Source organism: Mesoplodon bidens, assembly GCF_964165515.1.
Source record: "Mesoplodon bidens genome assembly, chromosome: 6".
Lineage (NCBI taxonomy): Eukaryota > Metazoa > Chordata > Mammalia > Artiodactyla > Ziphiidae > Mesoplodon > Mesoplodon bidens.
The window spans coordinates 77,853,678-77,876,745 of record NC_138162.1 but is presented as its reverse complement, the minus strand read 5'-3'; the positions used below and the strand labels follow the sequence as shown (position 1 = coordinate 77,876,745).

General features: G+C 38.9%; 1 protein-coding gene across 2 annotated transcripts in view; it reads right to left on the bottom strand.

Annotated features, from left to right (window-relative positions):
* PIP5K1B (phosphatidylinositol-4-phosphate 5-kinase type 1 beta) overlaps positions 1-23,068 on the bottom strand; it is a 327,228-nt gene that overhangs the window by 68,569 nt on the left and 235,591 nt on the right. For both annotated transcript variants that reach the window (XM_081238182.1, XM_081238181.1), the window contains exons 12-13: positions 22,078-22,233; positions 8,360-8,504 (exon numbers count right to left, since the gene is read on the bottom strand). In XM_081238182.1, coding sequence (XP_081094308.1) covers positions 8,360-8,504; positions 22,078-22,233 — 301 coding nt within the window. The remainder of the gene's footprint in view (positions 1-8,359; positions 8,505-22,077; positions 22,234-23,068) is intronic.

Below are 23,068 nucleotides of genomic sequence, written 5' to 3'. Positions count from 1 at the left end.
CCTCTGCATTTCTTAGTGCTCAATTTATACCTCCTTTCAAAGGACAGAAGTATTATTAGGAAAGAAAAATTTAAGAATAAAAACTTCAGAATGTAAATCCTGCTATTTGACTGGGAAGCAAGAATCCACCATAGTTTCTTTTTATTCCTATGAGTTGCATGCTCTAACATAAGACTGTTGAGCAGAACTTGAAAATATGTACCCCCACTAAGCAGGTCAAATATATACTTTAAAAAATGATACTATTTTTTCTTTGCTTCCTAGTCAATTTTTGGAGTATGCTTAAAAAAAAAAAAGAATAAATTGCGATTGGGGTTTTTGAAGTCACAAACAATAATCCTTTAAAAAAAGGAATAATTCTAAGAGACAGCAGCTTCCTATTGCAGTATATAATTTAGGTGTGGAGACATCCAGGCACTAACTGACACTTTTCAAACTTAAGGATTCTGAAAAGACTGACAGAATGACAACCACTAGCTGAAGTATTTACAGCGTATTTAAGTGCAGATATGTTTAGTATAATGCGAAGTGGGAAAACAGACCACTCTGCCTTAACAGAAAAATGATTCATAGATAAAGAAAGAGAAAAGCCTAACATGTGAATTATAACATCACTTTTCTTTCCAGGCTATCTGGATTAGGTCTTAAACCTTAGTGGGCCACATGAGACTTAGAATATTGTCTATGTATTACCTCAAGAGACACCACGTAGGACTAGGAGGGCTCTAAAGGAAAAAATGATAGGAACAAAATATGACAACTTCTTTTCAGTTTGCTGGTAAGGTTTCCCTGTTGAATAATTAGGGGTGGGTATGGTGGGGAGGGAAGTAGGGATATGGATTCCCAGGGGTTCGCCTGCCATAACTTCTCTTCAGGGTTCTTTAGCACGTCTGTGCCTTTTTCGCACCTTTTCCTTATGATTTCCATAAGGCAGTCATTAAGATCCAAGGCATGTCTTTGGCTTCTCTTATACATCAAGGCTAAAAGCAGAAATGCCCACAGGAGCAGGCAGGCAAGAGCAGAGGTGAACAAAGCAGAGGTTGCTGACCTGGAGGGTCCATGCTTCTCCCCTCCAGCAGATAAATGCCAGGAAGCAATGGAGCCAAGTGGTGCCAAAGCTAGTGATTTTTCAAAAGGATCTGGCCATTTTAGTGAAACAATATGATTTTAAAATGTTAGTTTCTTTTAAAACATTCTAGGTTCACTCCAGAGGGCAGACAGCAGAAGCAAAAAGAACTACAATCCTGCAGCTTGTGGAATGAAAACCACATTCACCGAAAGACAGACAAAATGAAAAGGCATAAGACTACGTACCAGATGAAGGAACAAGATAAAACACCAGAAAAACAACTAAATGAAGTGGAGATAGGCAAACTTCCAGAAAAACAATTCAGAATAATGATAGTGAAGATGATCCAGGACCTCAGAAAAAGAATGAAGGCAAAGATCGAGAAGATGCAAGAAATGTTTAACAAAGACCTAGAAGAATTAAAGAACAAACAAACAAACAAACCTTTAGCCAGACTCATCAAGAAAAAGAGGGAGAGGACTCAAATCAATAAAATTAGAAATGAAAAATGACAAGTTACAATGGACACCGCAGAAATACAAAGCATCCTAAGAGACTACTACAAGCAACTCTATACCAATAAAATGGACAACCTGGAAGAAATGGACAAATCCTTAGAAAGGTATAAGCTTCCAAGACTGAACCAGGAAGAAACAGAAAATATGAACAGACCAATCACAAGTAATGAAACTGAAACTGTGATCAAAAATCTTCCAACACACAAAAGTCCAGGACCAGATGGCTTTACAAGTGAAGTCTATCAAACATTTAGAGAAGAGCTAACACCCATCCTTCTCAAAATCTTCCAAAAAATTGCAGAGGAAGGAACACCACCCACCTCATTCTATGAGGCCAGCATCACCGTGACACCAAAACCAGACAAAGATACTACAAAAAAAGAAAATTATAGACCAATATCACTGATGAATATACATGCAAAAATCCTCAACAAAATACTAGCAAACAGAATTCAACAACACATGAAAAGGATCACACACCATGATCAAGTGGGATTTATCCCAGGGATGCAAAGATTCTTCAGTATATGCAAATCAATCAATGTGATACACCATATTAACAAATTGAAGAATGAATATCATATGATCATTTAAATAGATACAGAAAAAGCTTTTGACAAAATTCAACACTGATTTATGATAAACACTCTCCAGAAAGTGGGCATAGAGGGAACCTACCTCAACATACTAAAGGCCATATATGACAAACCCACAGCTAACATTCTCAATGGTGAAAAACTGAAAGCATTTCCTCTTAGATCAGGAACAAGACAAGGATGCCCACTCTCGCCACTATTATTCAACATAGTTTTGGAAGTCCTAGCCATGGCAATCAGAGAATAAAAAGAAATAAAAGGAATGCAAATTGGAAAAGAAGAAGTAAAACTGTCACTGTTCACAGATGACATGTTACTATGCATAGATAATCCTAAAGATGCCACAAGAAAACTACTAGAGCTAATCAACGAATTTAATAAAGTTGCAAGGTACAAAATTAATGCTCAGAAATCTCTTGCATTCCTATACACTAACAATGAAAGATCAGAATAAGAGATTAAGGAAACAATCCCATTCACCATGGCAACAAAAAGAATAAAATATCTAGAAATAAACATACCTAAGGAGACAAAAGACTTGCCTGATGATGAAAGAAAGCAAACATGACACAAATAGATGGAGAGATACACCATGTTCTTGGATTGGAAGAATCAATATTGTGAAAATGACTATACCACCCAAAGCAATCTACAGATTCAATGCAATACCTATCAAATTACCAATGGCATTTTTTATAGAAGTAGAACAAAAAATCTTAAAATTTGTATGGAGACACAAAAGACCCCGAATAACCAAAGCAATCTTGAGAGAAAAAAAATGGAACTGGAGGAATCAGACTCCCTGACTTCAGACTATACTACAAAGCTACAGTAATCAAGACAATATGGTACTGGCACATAAACAGAAATATAGATCAATGGAACAGGATAGAAGGCCCAGAGATAAACCCACACACCTATGGTCAACTAATCTATGACAAAGGAGGCAAGGATACAAAATGGAAAATGACAGTCTCTTCAATAAGTGGTCCTGGGAAAACTGGAGAGCTACATGTAAAAGAATGAAATCACAACATTCCTTAACACCATACACAAAAATAAACTCAATATGGATTAAAGATCTAAATGTAAGACAGGGCACTATAAAACTCTTAGAGGAAAACAGAGGAAGAACACTCTTTGACATAAATCACAGCAAGATCTTTTCTACCCACTTCCTACAGTAATGGAAATAAAAATAAAAATAAATAAATGGGACCTAATGAAACTTAAAAGCTTTTGCACAGCAAAGGAAACTATAAAGAAGACGAATAGACAACCCTCAGAATGGGCAAAAATATTTGCAAATGAATCAATGGACAAAGAATTACTCTCCAAAATATATAAACAGCTCATGCAGCTCAATATTAAAAAAACAAACAACCAAATTAAAAAATGGGCAGAAGACCTAAATAGACATTTCTCCAAAGAAGACATACAGATGGCCAAGAGGCACATGAAAAGATGCTCAACATCACTAATTATTAGAGAAATGCAAATCAAAACTACAATGAGGTATTACCTCACAGCAGTTAGAATGGGCATCATCACAAAATCTACAAACAACAAATGCTGGAGAGGGTATGGAGAAAAGGGAACCCTCTTGCACTGTTGGTGTTGGGAATGTAAATTGATACAGCCACTATGGAAAACAGTATGGGGGTTCCTTAAAAAACTAAAAATAGAATTACCATATGACCCAGCAATCCCACTACTGGGCATATACCCAGAGAAAACCATAATTCAAAGAGACACATGCACCCCAATGTTCACTGCAGCACTATTTACAATAGCCAGGTCATGGAAGCAACCTAAATGCCCATCGACAGACAAATGGATAAAGAAGAAGTGGTACATATATACAATGGAATATTACTCATCCATAAAAGGAACGAAACTGGGTCATTTGTAGAGACGTAGATGGACCTAGAGACTGTCATACAGAGTGAATTAAGTCAGAAAGAGAAAAACAAATATTGTATATTAACGCATATATGTGGAATCTAGAAAAATGGTATAGATGAACTGGTTTGCAAGGCAGAAACAGAGACACAGATGTAGAGAACAAATGTATGGACACCAAGTGGGGAAAGAGGGCAGGGGGTGGTGGTGGATGAACTGGGAGATTGGGATTCACATATACATACACTAATATGTATAAACTAGATAACCATAATAAATAAGTAAGTAAGTAAGTAAATAAATAAATTGTATAGCACTCTACCAAAAAAGAAAATTCTAGGTTCACAACATGCTTTTCTCTGGCTTGCATTCCTTTGGCAGGACACCCACTTGATTGTGACAAAGGCTGCTGGTGGGCCAGCCCAGTGGTGTGTAGCTGGTATGGTTTTCTGATGTTCAGCCTAGAGCCCACTCCCCAAGCCTTTTTAAAGACTTTGTGAATTCCCTGTATCAAATCCCTTTCTGCTTAAGATAGAGTGGTTTCTTGTTTTTGCAATTGAACTGGGATGGATAGCAAAATATAAGATATCAAATCACAATTTAGAGATACAATGCCACAGAAGATTTATTTCAAATAATTCTCTTCAAAAAAAAGGGGGGGGGGGCGGAAATATCATAGATAACACTGATGCTTTTCTCAGCTAAATATACATGTTAACCACTGTCAGCATAAATAAAAGTACCAAGAGTTATACCATAGCCCTGGAGCATGCAGAGGTAGCTTGCTCCCAAGCCGGCCAGAAAGGATTGGGAGTCAGAAGGAACTCTGATTCAGATCCTGAAGGAACCTTATGAATACCCAAGAGGTGAATACCTCTGGCCAAGAGACTGAATACTTAATCAAAACCACTGCCACCAAAAACAAACAAACAAAACCCTTTTATTTTTGTGCTAAAAATTCTAGTAAATAATTTTATACATATCCAACTATCTGCCCTGATAATGAGAACAGTAGCAAATGGTAAGAAACCACCGCAGCTTCACATGAGAATTGGTTTTGACCTTGCAAAGCATTTCCTGCAACTTTCCAGCCATCTTTCGAGCTGCTATTTATATTTGAGAGCAAAACAACAGCCTTCAGCTGTACCGTACAGATAGGAATAACTGTTGCTTGATAAATTTACATAACAAATTTGAACATTCAAGGTACACATTCATTTTAGGTATAAGTCACTTTAAATTCTTCTAATTTGAGGAAGCTAACCAAATTACTTTTACAGTTCAGGTGAGTTGAATAATTTACAATGGAGCCTTATTTGTTGGTCCTACAGCAGGGCTATCCAAACGGAAGCCTAGCCAAGATTTGTGATTCACCTTGTCATTTGCTCTTCTTTTCTAGACCTAGATGGGCTGTCTCACCTGCTACCACCTAACCTGTATCTAGCCAAGAGAGAAGGGAACAGCAACAAAAAGAGAATTTCTAGAACCTCCAACTACCAAAACTTAACTTGCCAAAAGACCAAGCTAGAATTTATAAACATGCATACATTAAAAATGAATCTACCATATTGAGTCCTCTTTCTGGAAGTGAACCAAGTTGCTAGGGTGGAGGGGGAAATGACTTACAGTATAAAAAACATTTCACCTGCACAAATTTGATCTTGATTCTTGAGAGCTGACTTATGACAAGAACCAGTTCAACATTTAACAGATAATTTTTGAGAATGTATATACACAATTATCCCTGACCTGTAATTGAAGCTAGTTACAAAAGTGCATATATAAACATAGAAAAAATAGCTAATCCCACAATGTTGTGACCTCTTTGTAGAGGTACTTTCTATTACTAGAACCAATGTTTCAGAATATTTTGTTAAAAAAAAAAATAACAAATTAACTTGCTATCTAAGAAACTTCAGTACCCCTCCCCAATATTCAAATTCACTTTAAATGTTTGAGAGTCCCTATATTAGTTTCCTATTGCTGCTGTGACAAACTGTCATAAACTTAATGTCTTAAAATAAGACCAATTTATTATTTTATAGCTCTGGCAGTTAGAAGTCCTAAAATTCAAGGGGTTGGAAGAACTGTGTTCCTTTGTGGATGATCTAAGGGAGAATCTGTTTCCTTGCCTGTTTTGGCATTTAGACTCTACCTGCATTCCTTGACTCATGCCCCATCCTCCACCTTCAAAGCCAACAGTGTAGCATCTTCAAATCTCTCTCTCTCTGACCTCTGCTTCTGCCATCACATCTCCTTCTCTGACTCTAATCTTCCTGACTTCCTCTGACAAGGACCCTGTGATTACATTGGGCCTATCTGCATAATTCAGGATACTCCTCCCATCTCCAGACCTTTAACTCAGTCATACTGGCAAAGCCCTTTTGCGACAGCCTCTTCAATAAGTGGTGCTTGGAAAACTGGATAGCTACATGTAAAAGAATGAAATTAGAACACTCCCTAACACCATACACTAAAATAAACTCAGAATGGATTAAAGACCTAAATGTAAGGCCAGAAACTATCAAACTCTTAGAGGAAAACATAGGCAGAACACTCACTCTATGACATAAATCACAGCAAGATCCTTTTTGACCCACCTCCTAGAGAAATGGAAATAAAAACAAAAATAAACAAATGGGACCTAATGAAACTTCAAAGCTTTTGCACAGCAAAGGAAACCATAAACAAGACAAAACACAACCCTCAGAATGGGAGAAAAAATTTGCCAATGAAGCAACTGACAAAGGATTAATCTCCAAAATTTACAAGCAGCTCATGCAGCTCCATATCAAAAAAACAAACAACCCAATCCAAAAATGGGCAAAAGACCTAAATAGACATTTCTTCCAAGAAGATATACAGACCTGCCAACAAACACATGAAAGCATGCTCAACATCACTAATCATTAGAGAAATGCAAATCAAAACTACAATGAGATATCATCTCACACCAGGCAGAATGGCCATCATCAGAAAATTTATAAACAGTAAATGCTGGAGAGGGTTTGGAGAAAAGGGAACCCTCTTGCATGGTTGGTGAGAATGTAAGTTGATACAGCCACTATGGAGGTGCCTTAAAAAACTAAAAACAGAACTACCATATGACCCAGCAATCCCACTACTGGGCATATACCCTGAGAAAACCATAATTCAAAAAGAGTCATGTACCACAATGTTCACTGCAGCTCTATTTACAATAGCCAGGACATGGAAACAACCTAAGGGTCCATCGACAGATGAATGGATAAAGAAGATGTGGCACATATACACAGTGGAATATTACTCAGCCATAAAAAGAAATGCAACTGAGTTATTTGTAGTGAGGTGGATGGACCTAGAGTCTGTCATACAGAGTGAAGCAAGTCAGAAAGATAAAAACAAATACCGTATGTTAACACATATATATGGAATCTAAAAAAAAAATATATATATATATATATATATATGGTTCTGAAGAACCTAGGGGAAGGACAGGAATAAAGATGCAGACATAGAGAATGGACTTGAGGACATGGGGAGGGGGAAGGGTAAACTGGGACAAAGTGAGAGAGTGGCATGGACATATATACACTACCAAATGTAAAATAGATAGCTAGTGGGAAGCAGCCGCATAGCACAGGGAGATCAGCTCGGTGCTTTGTGACCACCTAGAGGGGTGGGATAGGGAGGGTGGGAGGGAGAGAGTTGCGAGAGGGAGGGGATATGGGGATATATGTATACGTACAGCTGATTCACTTTGATATGCAGCAGAAACTAACACAACATTGCAAAGCAATTATACTTCAATAAAGATGTTAAAAAAAAAAAGGCCCTTTTGCTATATAAGGTAACAGCGTCACAGATACCAGGGATTAGGATGTGGACAATTTGCGGGGGCTGTTATTCTATCTATCAGTAGTTACTAAGGTCACTCATACGGAAAGAAAATATTCAGATACTTTGTAACTATTTGTGTAAATATTAACCAGGAGTGCTTGCTTAAAATATCCACTCATACGATTATTAAAATAAAAATGATGAAAGATTCATCTTCTTCCACAGAGTGAAGTACATAGTTTCTACAGGACATAATGATTAACTGTACAGAAAAATCAGGAGGGTTTTCCCTCCTGTCACAGTAAATATCCAGCATTTTCTCTCTTTCTGTTACAGGGCAGGCGACGGTCCCAACCTGGTTGTTAGGGATGACTTGTTCTCATTCAGAGATACTGGCTAGCTGTGATGTTAGTGTGGTAATAGCCCACTGGTAGTTTGAGTGCACTAAGTATTACCTGCTTGAATAAAGCGTAGTCCTGTCGTGTGGATAATGTTCATTGACGTACAAGGAAGAAGATGAAATTGTGGTCGCCAAGGAAGCAGCTTCAAACAGCGATGGAGTGCTAGGCACCAGGTCTGGCCTGTGTCGGGATCCCAATGCTGGGTGAGAAAAAGCAAAACAAACACTCATGAATCTCGGTAAGAAATGCTGCTTTAGTGTATATAATAATTTAAATGAGTCAAAGGCATTCATTCTACATATCAGGCTGCAAATTAAATTATGAAATAACTGTGCTCTTCTGAACTACAGCAGAAATGTAAAATAGCTTCTTGCAAACAGGTAAAACAGAAAGGAAATTGCATTAATTTACAAAATGGCTTATGGGAATGCCATTATGAATGTTCTTTTAAAAACCTAATAAAGTGATTTACTGTTTTGAAAGATGACATAAAAACTCCTAGGAGCTTAAGGAGATAATTCGACAGAGATTAAAAGGATGACTGGCAAATGTATAAACAGACAGTGAACTTGCTTTCCTCTCCCGAGGCTATGCCCATATCTGTGATTCTCAGTGCAGATCTAAGAACTCAGACTTGTTAAGAGCCAAGAAACAAATGCTTCACAGACTAACAGCCAGCTATACCTTAACCCTATTTGAGCCCATACACGTCTTTGAATATTATCCACAGCTCTTCTTGACATTATATTCTAACAGCAAGGCTGCCTTTTTAAAAATGAGAAAACTCTTATTTTTCTTTAAAATGTACGTACCTATGAAAATACTTATGCAGGAGCCCTCCCTCATCAGGAAAGTGGAACAGTCAAGGCTGAGCAGTGACCCAGCCTACTCTCTCTATGTGGATTTTTTTTTTTTTTTGAGAGTTCAATCTGGATTTTTTTTTTTTTCTGGATCATTTTTACTCATCCTATCCTAAACTTTGGACAAATTCACATTCATTATTGGTCAGCTTGTCAGAGACAGTATTTTGTTGAAAGGTCCAGCCACACAGAACAGAACTCCTTTAAACAGAGACATGCATGTTCCCAGAGATGGAACATTGTGGATGAATCCTGTCTTTAAAGTTCTATAGTTGGGCTCAAGCTGATTTATTTTTCACCAGTGGAGATATTTTATAATTTTATGGAACTACAGCTGACCTATAACAATGTATTAGTTTTAAGGTATACAACGTAGTGATTAGATTTATGTATATATTGTGAACTGATCATCACAGTAAGTTGAGTTAACATCCTATCACCACAGTTACAGCATTTTTTTCTGGTGATGAGCATTTTTAAGATCTCCTCTCTTAGTAACTTTCAAACATGCAATCCAGTATTATTAGCTCGTGTCACCATGCTGTACTGTGGATTCTTTTTTTTTGCGGTACGCGGGCCTCTCACTGTTGTGGCCTCTCCTGTTGCAGAGCACAGGCTCCGGACGCACAGGCTCAGTGGCCACGGCTCACAGGCCCAGCCGCTCCGCGGCATGTGGGATCTTCCCGGACTGGGGCACGAACCCGTGTCCTTTGCATCGGCAGGCGGACTCTCAACCACTGCGCCACCAGGGAAGCCCATGTACTGTGGATTCTTTTCAATCACTTCCCCAAACTAAACTAAAACAGATGATAATAAATACAATATAACTTTACGGTGTTTCTGGTATTCCTTTATAGGCACAATAGGCTCAAAATTGTGTACTGTCAGGGAGTGAACGAATGGAGATTGATCCTAATAGGCACTATCATGTGAGTGTGACGTTTGGATTTTGGACTTGGAGGGAAATAGATGGAGAGGTGGGGCGAGGCGTGGAGGGAGAAGGGGGCAAGCACAGAAGGTCTGGACTCTGGACTAGGAATCCAGACACACATTAAAATGTATGAGATGGTGCAGCTCTGCATCTGATTCAGATCAAAATAAAGAACTGCCATGATGAATAACAGATGATAATCATATAAAAACACAAGTGACAACATGCTCAACATGCAAAAGTCAGAAAGGCTTCCATACGACAGTTGGCTAGCAATCTTCAATATACTTGATCCCACCTTCTCATTAAATACAGAGAAAAATATGAAAACTCTCAGTAACATAGAAAACTGAATCTGAAAAATAACCTCACATCAGATTCCAATGAATCACTACTAAATATAAGGCGGATAGAGCTAGACTGAGAACAGCTAATGCAGACTCAGGTCTTGGGCATCCTCAGCCTGATTTCATAAACCAGAGGCTCGCTGAGTGACAGAATACAGAAAAACACTACCTGTCCAGTGACTTGGGCCCAGGTCAGACAGCACCCAAACACTGGGTAGCTGACCCTTAGGAGCAGTTCTTTGAAGTAGAGAACTGTTTCCTTATGTGCCCATACTCTTCAGTTTTTTTTTTTTTTTTTTTTTTTTTTTTATTTTTTGCGGTAGGCGGGCCTCTCACTGTCGTGGCCTCTCCCCTTGCAGAGCACAGGCTCCGGACGCGCAGGCCCAGCAGCCACGGCTCACGGGCCCAGCCGCTCCGCGGCATGTGGGATCCTCCCAGACCGGGGCACGAACCCGTGTCCCCTGCATCGGCAGGCGGACTCTCAACCACTGCGCCACCAGGGAAGCCCACTCTTCAGTTTTTTAAAATAACTAGTGTGGTGGGCAGAATCCTAGGATGACTCTCAATGACCTGTACCCTTGTATAATCTCCCTTTGAGTGTGGGTGGAAGCTGTGAGAATGATGAGATATTACTCCTGTGATTATCTTATGTGGCAAAAGGAATCTTGCAGATGTAATTAAGGCCACTAATCAGTTAACTCTGAGTTAGTCAAAGGGAAGATTATTCAGGTGAGCCTGGACTAGTCATGTGAGCCCTTTAAATTTGTGTCTAGAGGTCAGAGATGGTGATGGCAGAGATTCCAAGTGTAAGGGGGGATTGACCTGCAAGAAATTCTCCGTCTGAAGATGGAGGGGGGCTGCATGGCAAGGAATGAGGATGCTCTCTAGGGGCTGAGCCTGGCCCACAGCTGTTAGACAGCAATGACATGGGACTTCAGCTCTACAACTGCAAGGAAGTGAATTCTGCCAACAACAGGATGAGCTTGGAGGAGGATTCTTCTCCAGAAACTCCAGATGAGAACTCAGCCAGCTGACACCTTGATCCCAGTTTTTGAGACCCTGAAAAGCTGTGTTGGAGAACCCAGGTAAGCCTTGCTAGTCTCTGACTTATAGAACTGTGAGCTAATAAATGGAAGTTATAATAAGCTGCTAACTAACTTTCTGATAATTTGTCACATGGCAAAAGAAAACTAATACAACCCAGACATACTGAGAATGATAGAAAACAAATGATTAAAAACTGGAGGGAAATTTGGTAATGACTTGGTGCATTACGAAAGGGGAAGTCCCCAAGTATAGAGCATTATGGAAAGGCCGAACCTTGCAGCAAACTTTGTAGATGCAGAGAATTATCAAGATAAACTCATTTAAAAATAGTACGTTAACAGTTTCAAAGAATATGCTCAATAGGTTTTTCTTCAAACTTAAGAGACTTTTTCTGGTGAAGTACCTTTAGATCTAAAGCAATGGGTCCAATAGTTCAGTTGAAAAAAGCATAATTTGTGCACTGCTTCCTATGTTTCCAGATTTTCTAGATGCTGTGTAGTGTATTTATTATACTTATCCCTAAGATTAACAACCGGACTCACGGCTTAAACTTTAGAAGCAATACATACATTTTTATTGAGGTATAGCCGATAGAAGTCATAATGAGCACACTATTTGAAAGTTTAACTATCACAGTTTAAAAATAAGTTTATCCTAGAAAATTAGGCAGTGTGGTAGGGAGATGCCAATGCAGGGACGTTTAGGGAAAGAGGTGGATGCCTGTCAGAAACTGGAGCCATCAACTCAGAGAGAGGAGCAAGGGCAATTCAGTAACTCTAGCTGAAATCACTAAATCTGCATAAAAGTTGGTTTATAAGATGAGAAAGAAACCCAACATGGCAGATATGGATAAGTGCTGCAGAAGGGAAAAGGATGAACACACTATTCTAAAGATTGAGGAAAAGAAAATCCCAGAAGAGATCTAATCTTCTACAGGAAATAAAAGAAAATTTTGGGAAATGCTGGCATTCCCAAAAGAATATACTGATAATAAAATCTAAAATGTCATTTCCTCTTATAGGATTAGAAGAGAAAATCCAAATGATCAACTCGATAGAGAAAAATATTTGATAAAATGCAACACTCATTCCTGATAAAAACTTTAGAAACTAGGAATAAAAAGAAACTTCCTTGACTTGATTATGGGCATCAAATACAGCAAAATTCTTTCTCAGCAGTGAAACATTAGAAGCATTCCCTTTAAAATCAGGATGAGGCAAGGCCGCCCACAATCACTACTTCTGTTCATCATTCTACCAGAAGTCCTACTTAGCAAGTAAGAAAGAAAGAAAAAAAGAAGTGAGGTCTATGCAGTAGCAACAAACAGCCAGAAAAACCAAACCTTAAAAATATACTACCTGGGGAGAGACCTTTAAGATGGTGGAGGAGTAAAACATGGAGATCACTTTCCTCCCCACAAATACATCAGAAATACGTCTACATGTGGAACAACTCCTACACAACACCTACTGAATGCTGGCAGAAGACCTCAGACTTCCCCAAAGAAAAGAAACTCCCCACGTACCTGGATAGGGCTAAAGAAAAAAGGAAAAACAGAGACAAAAGAATAGGGATGGGACCTGCACCAGTGGGAGGGAGCTGTGAAGGAGGAAAGGTTTCCACACACTAGGAAGCCCCTTCACTGGCGGAGATGAGGGGTGGGCGGGGGAAGCTTCGGAGCTGCGGACGAGAGCACAGCCACAGGGGTGCGGAGGACAAAGCGGAGAGATTCCCGCACAGAGGATCGGTGCCGACCAGCACTCACCAGCCCGAGAGGCTTGTCTACTCAGCCGCTGGGGCGGGCGGGGCTGGGAGCTGAGGCTTGGGCTTTGGTTGAAGCGCAGGGAGAGGACTGGGTTGGCTGCGTGAACACAGCCTGAAGGGGGCTAGTGCACCACGGCTAGCCGGGAGGGAGTCCGGGAAAAAGTCTGGACCTGCCTAAGAGGCAAGAGACCATTGTTTCGGGGTGCGCGAGTAGAGGGGATTCAGAGCACCGCCTAAACGAGCTCCAGAGATGGGCATGAGCTGCAGCTATCAATGTGGACCCCAGAGACGGGCATGACATGCTAAGGCTGCTGCTGGAGCCACCAAGAAGCCTGTGTGCAAGCACAGGTCACTATCCACACCTCCCCTCCTGGGAGCCTGTGCAGCCCGTCACTGCCAGGGTCCCGTGATCCAAGGACAACTTCCCTGGGAGAACACATGGTGCGCCTCAGGCTGGTGCAACGTCACGCCGGCCTCTTCTGCCGCAGGCTCGCCCTGCATCTGTACCTCTCCCTCCCCACAGACCTGAGTGAGCCAGAGCCCCCAAAACAGCTGCTCCTTTAACCCCGCCCTGTCTGAGTGAAGAACAGACGCCCTCAGGCAACCTACATGCAGAGGCGGGCCCATATCCAAAGCTGAACCCCAGGAGCTGTGCGAAGAAGGAAGAGAAAGATAAATTTCCCCAGCAGTGTCAGGAGCAATGGATTAAATCTCCAAAATCAACTTGATGTACCCTGCATCACTGGAATACCTGAATAGACAACGAATCATCCCAAAATCAAGGCACTGGATTTTGGGAGCAACTGTAGACTTGGGGTTTGCTTTCTGCAACTACTTTGTTTCTGGTTTTATGTTTATCTTAGTTTAGTATTTAGAGTTTATTATCACTGGTAGATTTTTTTTTATTGATTTGGTTGCTCTCCTCCTTTTTTTTCTTAATATAGATATACATATATTTTTCCTTTTTCTCTTTTTGTGAGTGTGTATGTGTATGCATCTTTCTGTGATTTTGTCTGTATAGCTTTGCTTTTACCATTTGTCCTATGATTCTGTCTGTCTTTTTTTTTTTTTTTTTTAGTATACTTTTTAGCGCTTGTTATCATTGGTGGATTTGTTTTTCGGTTTGGTTGCTCCTCTATTTATTTTCTTTTTTTTTAATTACTGTTTAATTTTTTAATTTTTAATAATTTTTAAATTTTTTATTTTAATAACTTTATTTTATTATTTTTTTCTTTCTTTCTTTTCTTCTCCCTTTTCTTCTGAGCCATGTGGCTGACAGGGTCTTGGTGTTCTGGCCAGGTGTCAGGCCTGTGCCTCTGAGATGGGAGAGCCAAGTTCAGTACACTGGTCCACCAGAGACCTCCCTGCTGTACGTAATATCAAGCTGCGAAAGCTCTCCCAGAGATCTCCATCTCAACGCTAAGACCCAGCTCCACTCAACGACCAGCAAGCTAAAGTGCTGGACACCCTATTCCAACCTAGCAAGACAGGAACACAACCCCACCCATTAGCAGAGAGGCTGCCTAAAATCATAATAAGGTCACAGACACCCCAAAACACACCACTGGACGTGGTCCTACCCACCAGAAAGACAAGATCCAGCCTCACCCACCACAACACAGGGACCAGTCCCCTCCACCAGGAAGCCTACACAACCCACTGAACGAACCTTAGTCAATGGGTACAGACACGAAAAACAACAGGAACTATGAACCTGAAGCCTGTGAAAAGGAGACCCCAAACGAAGTAAGTGAAGCAAAATGAGAAGACAGAGAAACACACAGCAGATGAAGGAGCAAGGTAAAAACCCACCAGACCAAACAAATGAAGAGGAAATAGGCAGTCTACCTGCAAAACAATTCAGAATAATGATAGTAAAGATGATACAAAATCTTGGAAATAGAATAAAGAAAATATAAGAAACGTTTAACAAGGGCCTAAAAGAGCTAAAGAGCAAACAAACAATGATGAACAACACAATAAATGGAATTAAAAATTCTCTGGAAGGGATCAATAGCAGAATAACTGAGGCAGAAGAATGGATAAGTGACCTGGAAGATAAAATAGTGGAAATAACTACTGAAGAGCAGAATAAAGAAAAAAGAATTGAGGACAGTCTCAGAGACCTCTGGGACAACATTAAACACACCAACATTCGAATTATAGGGGTCCCAGAAGAAGAAGAGAAAAAGAAAGGGACTGAGAAAATATTCGAAGAGATTATAGTTGAAAACTTCCCTAATATGGGAAAGGAAATACTTAAACAAGTCCAGGTAGCACAGAGAGTCCCATACAGGATAAATCCAAGGAGAAACATGCCAAGACACATATTAATCAAACTTTCAAAAATTAAATACAAAGAAAAAATATTAAAAAGCAGTGAGGGAAAAACAACAAATAACATACAAAGGAATCCCCATAAGGTAACAGGTGATCTTTCAGCAGAAACTCTGCAAGACAGAAGGGAGTGAAAGGGCATATTTAAAGTCATGAAAGGGAAAAACCAACAACCAAGATTACTCTACCCAGCAAGGATCTCATTCAGATTCAATGGAGAAATTAAAATCTTTACAGACAAGCAAAAGCTAAGAGAATTCAGCACTACCAAACCAGCTTTACCACAAATGCTACAGGAACTTCTCTAGGCAGGTAAGAAAGAGAAGGAAAAGACCTACAATAACAAATGCAAAACAATTCAGAAAATGGTAATAGGAACATACATATCAATAATTACCTTAAATGTAAATGGATTAAATGCTCCAACCAAGACACAGACTGGCTGAATGGATAAAACATCAAGACCCGTATATATGCAAGAGACCCACTTCAGACGTAGGGACACATTCAGACTGAAAGTGAGGGGACAGAAAAAGATATTCCATGCAAATGGAAATCAAAAGAAGCTGGAGTAGCAATTCTCATATCAGACAATATAGATTTTAAAATAAAGACTATTACAAGAGACGAAAAAGGACACTACATAATGATCAAGGGATCAATCCAAGAAGAAGATATAACAATTGTAAATATCTATGCAGCCAACATAGGAGCACCTCAATACATAAGGCAAATGCTAACAGCCATAAAAGCAGAAGTCGACAATAACACAATCATAGTAGGGGACGTTAACACTCCATTTTCACCAATGGACAGATCATCCCAAATGAAAATAAATAAGGAAAAACAAGCTTTAAATGACACATTAAACAAGATGGACTTAACTGATATTAATGGGACATTCCATCCAAAAACAACAGAATGCACTCTCTTTTACTTTTTTCTTTTTAACATCTTTATTGGAGTATAACTGCTTTACAATGGTGTGTTAGTTTCTGCTTTATAACAAAGTGAATCAGCTTTACATATACATATATCCTCATATCTCCTCCCCGTTGAGTCTCCCTCCCACCCTCCCTATCCCACCCCTGTGCTCACAAAGCACCGAGCTGATCTCCTTGTGTTATGCAGCTGCTTCCCCCTAGCTATCTATTTTACATTTGTTAGTATATATAGGTCCATGCCACTCTCTCCGTCCCAGCTTACCCTTCCTCCTCCCCGTGTTCCCAAGTCCATTCTCTACACAGAATACACTTTCTTCTCAAGTGCTCATGGAACATTCTCCAGGATAGATCATATCTTGGGTCACAAATCAAGCATTGGTAAATTTAAGAAAATTGAAATCGTATCAAGAATATTTTCTGACCACAACGCTATGAGACTAGATAGCAATTACAGGAAAAAAATCTGTAAAAAATACAAACACATGGAGGCTAAACAGTATACTACTAAATAACCAAGAGATCACTGAAGAAATCAAAGAGGAAATCAAAAAATACCTAGAAACAAATGAGAATGAAAACACGATGACCCAAAACCTATTGGATGCAGCAAAAGCAGTTCTAAGAGGGAAGTTTATAGCAATACAATCCTACCTCAGGAAACAAGAAACATCTCAAATAAATAACCTAACCTTAGATCTTAAACAATTAGAGAAAGAAGAATAAAAAACCCCCAAAGTTAGCAGAAGGAAAGAAATCATAATGATCAGATCAGAAATAAATGAAAAGAAAAGAAGGAAACAATAGCAAAGATCAATAAAACTAAAAGCTGGTTCTTTAAGAAGATAAACAAAATTGATAAACCATTAGCCAGACTAATCAAGAAAAAAAGGGAGAAGACTCAAATCAACAGAATTAGAAATGAAAAAGGAGAAGTAACAACTGCCACTGCAGAAATACAAAGGATCATGAGAGATTACTACAAGCAACTATAGGCCAATAAAATGGACAACCTGGAAGAAATGGACAAATTCTTAGAAAGGCACAACCTTCTGAGACTGAACCAGGAAAAAATAGAAAATATAAACAGACCAAGTACCAAGTACTGAAATTGAGACTGTGATTAAAAATCTTCCAACAAACAAAAGCCCAGGACCAGATGGCTTTATAGGTGAATACTATCAAACATTTAGAGAAGAGCTAATACCTATCCTTCTCAAACTCTTCCAAAATATAGCAGAGGGAGGAACACTCCCAAACTCATTCCACGAGGCCACCATCACCCTGATAGCTAAATCAGGCAAAGATGTCACAGAGAAAGAAAACTACAGGTCAATATCCCTGATGAACATAGATGCAAAAATCCTCAACAAAATACTAGCAAACAGAATCTAACAGCAGATTAAAAGGATCATACACCATGATCAAGTGGGGTTTATCTCAGGGATGCAAAGATTCTTCAGTAAATGCAAATCAATCAATGTGATTAAACCATATTAACAAATTGAAGGAGAAAAACCATATGATCAACTCAATAGATGCAGAGAAAGCTTTCGACAAAATTCAACACCCATTTATGATAAAAACCCTCTAGAAAGTAGGCATAGAAGGAAGTTACCTCAACATAATAAAGGCCATATTTGACAAATGCACAGCTAACATTGTTCTCAATGGTGAAAAACTCAATGGTGAAAAACTGAAAGCATTTACACTAAGATCAGGAACAAGACAAGGTTGTCCACTCTCACCACTACTATTCAACATAGTTTTGGAAGTTTTAGCCACAGCAATCAGAGATGAGAAAGAAATAAAAGGAATCCAAATCAGAAAAGCAGAAGTAAAGCCGTCACTGTTTACAGATGACATGATATTATACATAGAGAATCCTAAATATGCCACCAGAAAACCACTAGGGTTAATCAATGGATTTGGTAAAGTAGCAGGATACAAAATTAATGCACAGAAATCTCTTGCATTCCTATACACTAATGATGAAAAATCTGAAGGAGAAATTAAGGAAACACTCCCATTTACCATAGCAACGAAAAGAATAAAATACCTAGGAATAAACCTACCTAAGGAGACCAAAGACCTGTATGCAGACAACTACAGGACACTGATGAAAGAAATTAAAGATGATACAAATAGATGGAGAGGTCACCATGTTCTTGGATTGGAAGAATCAACATTGTGAAAATGACTATACTACCCAAAGCAATCTACACATTCAAAGCGATCCCTATCAAACTATCAATGGCATTTTTCATAGAACTAGAACAAAAAAGTTCACAATTTGTATGGAAACACAAAAGACCCCGAATAGCCAAAGCAATCATGAGAAAGAAAAATGGAGCTGGAGGAATCAGGCTCCTGGACTTCCAACTATACTACAAAGCTACAGTAATCAAGACAGTACAGTACTGGCACAAAAACAGAAATATAGATCAATGGAACAGGATAGAAAGCCCAGAGATAAACCCACGCACATATGGTCACCTTATTTTTGATAAAGGAAGCAAGAATATACAATGGAGAAAAGATAGCTTCTTTAATAAGTGATGCTGGGAAAACTGGACAGCTACATGTAAAAGAATGAAATTAGAACACTCCCTAACACCATACACTAAAATAAACTCAAAATGGAGTAAAGACCTAAGTGTAAGGGCAGACACTATAAAACTCTTAAAGGAAAACATAGGCAGAACACTCTATGACATAAATCACAGCAAGATCCTTTTTGACCCACCTCCTAGAGAAATGGAAATAAAAACAAAGATAAACAAATGGAACCTAAAGAAACTTAAAAGCTCTTGCACAGCAAAGGAAACCATAAACAAGACAAAAAGACAACCCTCAGAATGGGAGAAAAAATTTGCCAATGAAGCAACTGACAAAGGATTAATCTCCAAAATTTACAAGCAGCTCATGTAGCTCCATATCAAAAAAACCCCAAAAAACCCAATCCAAAAATGGGCAGAAGACCTAAATAGACATTTCTTCCAAGAAGATATACTGATTGCCAACAAATACATGAAAGAATGCTAAACATCACTAATCATTAAAGAAATGCAAATCAAAACTACAATGAGGTATCACCTCACACCAGTCAGAATGGCCATCATCAAAAGTCTGCAAACAATTAATGCTGGAGAGGATGTGGAGAAAAGGGAACCCTCTTGCACTGTTGGTGGGAATGTAAATTTGATACAGCCACTATGGAGAACAGTATGGACATTCCTTAAAAATCTAAAAATAGAACTACCATATGACCCAGCAATCCCACTACTGAGCATATACCCTGAGAAAACCAGAATTCAAAAAGAGTCATGTACCACAGTGTTCACTGCAGGACCATTTACAGTAGACAGGACATGGAAGCAACCTAAGTGTCCATCGACAGATGAATGGACAAAGAAGATGTGGCACATATATACAATGGAATATTACTCAGCCATAAAAAGAAATGAAATTGAGTTATTTGTAGTGAGGTGGATGGACGTAGAGTCTGTCCTACAGAGTGAAATAAGTCAGAAAGAGAAAAACAAATACCGTATGCTAGCACATATATATGGAATCTAGAAAAAAAAAAAAGGTTCAGAAGAACCTAGTGGCAGAACAGGAATAAAGACGCAGACATAGAGAATGGACTTGAGGACATGGGGAGGGGGAAGGGTAAGCTGGGACAAAGTGAGAGAGTGGCATGGACATATATACACTACCAAATGTAAAATAGCTAGCTAGTGGAAGCAGCCACATAGCACAGGGAGATCAGCTTGGTGCTTTGTGACCACCTAGAGGGGTGGAATAGGGAGGGTTGGAGGAATACGCAAGAGGGAGGACATACGGTGATTTATGTATATGTATGGCTGATTCACTTTGTAATAAAGCAGAAACTAACACACCATTGTAAAGCAATTATACTCCAATAAAGATGTTAAAAAAAAAAAGATGAGTGGAGTTTAAACCTAAACATTTCTGGGAAGGTACCCTATTAAGCCATTCTTTAAGTAATACTAACACTGTATTGTATTCGTTTTCCAGAATGTTCTTTAATGCAAAAGTTTGATAGTGGTTGGATTGTCTCAGAATATGGAGCACCTGGATGGGGCAGCTTTGAATAGTCTCGAAAGGTGCCAACGTGAGAGGAGTTTTCCAGGGGTATTGGAAACAGATCCTATTAAATGCAACACTTATTGACCACCTACTTTGTGACAGGTTCTATGCTGTATATTAACCACGTGAATTATCAAAATATCCCCATGAAGAAGGTAGCACAATTAGCCCCAGTTACTGATGAGGAAAGCAATGCTCAGATATTAAGGGTCCACAGCTAGGTCCATAGCTAGGACTGGTGGATCTTGGATTTGAAGCCAAATTTCAAGATCCTAAAACTGTGCCTGGCACATAGTAGGCACTCAATAAACGTATGTCAGATCATTCTAAGCCCAAGACTCCTTCCCCAGCACCAGAGAAAAAGAGAAGAGGGTGGTGCTGAAGAGAAACTCTGCCAAAGGTCAACACTTGGGTGGGATTTTGGTGGCCTCCCCAAATCCCCAATTTAAGCAATACTGTTTGAGGCTATAGGAAGCTCAGCCTTAATCACTGCTTTGTCAGCTTCATGCACTATGGGTCCTTTGTGAAATAGAAATAGAGAACAGAGTTTCTCTCAGACACTCAAGTATCACTGAGATTCAGACACGCCCTTTCTTACTGAGTGCAGATTTAACTTCTGTAGTTCCCTGATGCAGGCAGAAATTGAGCCAGAGCAAACGGGAGGCTTTCTTTCCAAAGGTCTGCCCAAATGGTGATCTGCCATCAGAGCCTTTGCAACAGATTTCTGATGGGCAGTTGATGAAATTAATCGAGGGTAACCTGCAAAGTTGATGCTCTTGGGAATGACTCTTTGTTTGGCCTTTTAGGTTGGTATTTGTCAGAAACCCCAGACACTCCATTAAATCATTTTTGTCATTAAAAAAAATATATATATATATACATTACCTGAAAAGACAGAAAATACGTATCTATGTCTTTATCTCTATAACCATTTGAGAAATAAATCTAACAAAAGGTAGGAATATATGACATGCCAGGAGAAAATTATAAAACTTTTATTAAACTCATTAAAGAGGACCTAAATAAATTGGTAATTCACTGTTACATTGTGTATGTATGTATGTCTATGTATATAATGTATGTATATGTTTGAAAAATATATATACACAAGCCCAGACCAAGGTCTACTAGTAAAAACACTGAAACCTTCAGATGTGTTACCTTCAGGTAGTGGGATTATAGATCTTTGTTTCTGAATATTTTAGTCTGTTTTAAATTTTTTTTACCATAAACTATATACAGTATTGTTTATGTGTTATAAAAATTTTACATTAAGTGTGTCATACTGTAAACATCATTTTAAAAATTAGTTAAGAGACTTTGTTTCCTAGAGAAAGTACTTTCTCATTTTTCTACTGTGAGTTTACATTACTTATACAAGTAAAATCACAAGAACTTTTATCTTTTCTTTTTCTAAGTTCCATGTCTTTACCTTCTTCATCAAGGCTGCTAAAACTTTGCCCTTCGGTCAGCAAATCACGCTTCTCATCCTTCCATTCCTGGCTAATTGAGGACACAATCTCCTGTGAGGTTGCCTTCAGGGCGGCAATGGAGTTGCACCGTTTTTTAGAAGGTGAGGCCTTCAAAGCTAGAAAAAGGAAAAGGAGAGACAATTATAGTTATTGTAAAACCACATGAATATATTATTTATTAAATTAAAATTTTACTCATGATTTATTAAGATTTTAGTCATTATTTCAGTAGGATGCAAGATGCTTTGTTTTATATACATGAGGAAAGGGAGATGATATTATGTTTTGGCAATTTTATTTGTCCAAAATGATTTGACTTAAATTAGAATAGCTTAGAATAAATTTGGATTGAGATATCTCTCCAGATGTTGAAATATATTCTTATTTGAGGTGAAATTCAAATGCTGCTGAAGAATTATATTTCCTCCTCCAAGCAATGTTTTTCTAGGGCTGGGACGAGGTTGAGTGCGTCGATAAGCGCAGATGGTAAAGTAAGGAGAATTCTCATGACCCCAGTTTTATTAACTTGGGACTGGGAATTTCTAAACATGCCAATGTTTAATCTTATACTCATGTTACCCAATTTAGCCAAGTTACTTCTGGTTGCTTTTTTCTTTCAGTGACTTTCCACTGAAATTTCCTGCCTTTGGGTCTTTTCTAGGTCATGGTTACTTCAGATGTATAATTCACTCCTGATTTTTGTCCAGACAGCATTGTATAACTTCTGAAATGTGTTGGGAACCTGAACAAAGGCAAGTGTACTTCACCATCAATCACGCTCACTGAAGGCTGGAACTTGACTTCTGATATGTCAGTGGGAGCTGCTTCAGCTGCAGCCAGACCATCCCCATGTATATTTTCTCCATGCTGCAATCGTTCTTCTTGCTTAACACTGTTAGAGAATTTTCTTGGAGGGTAGAGGGAGAGGGAGGTTGAGGCCTCTTTACGCTT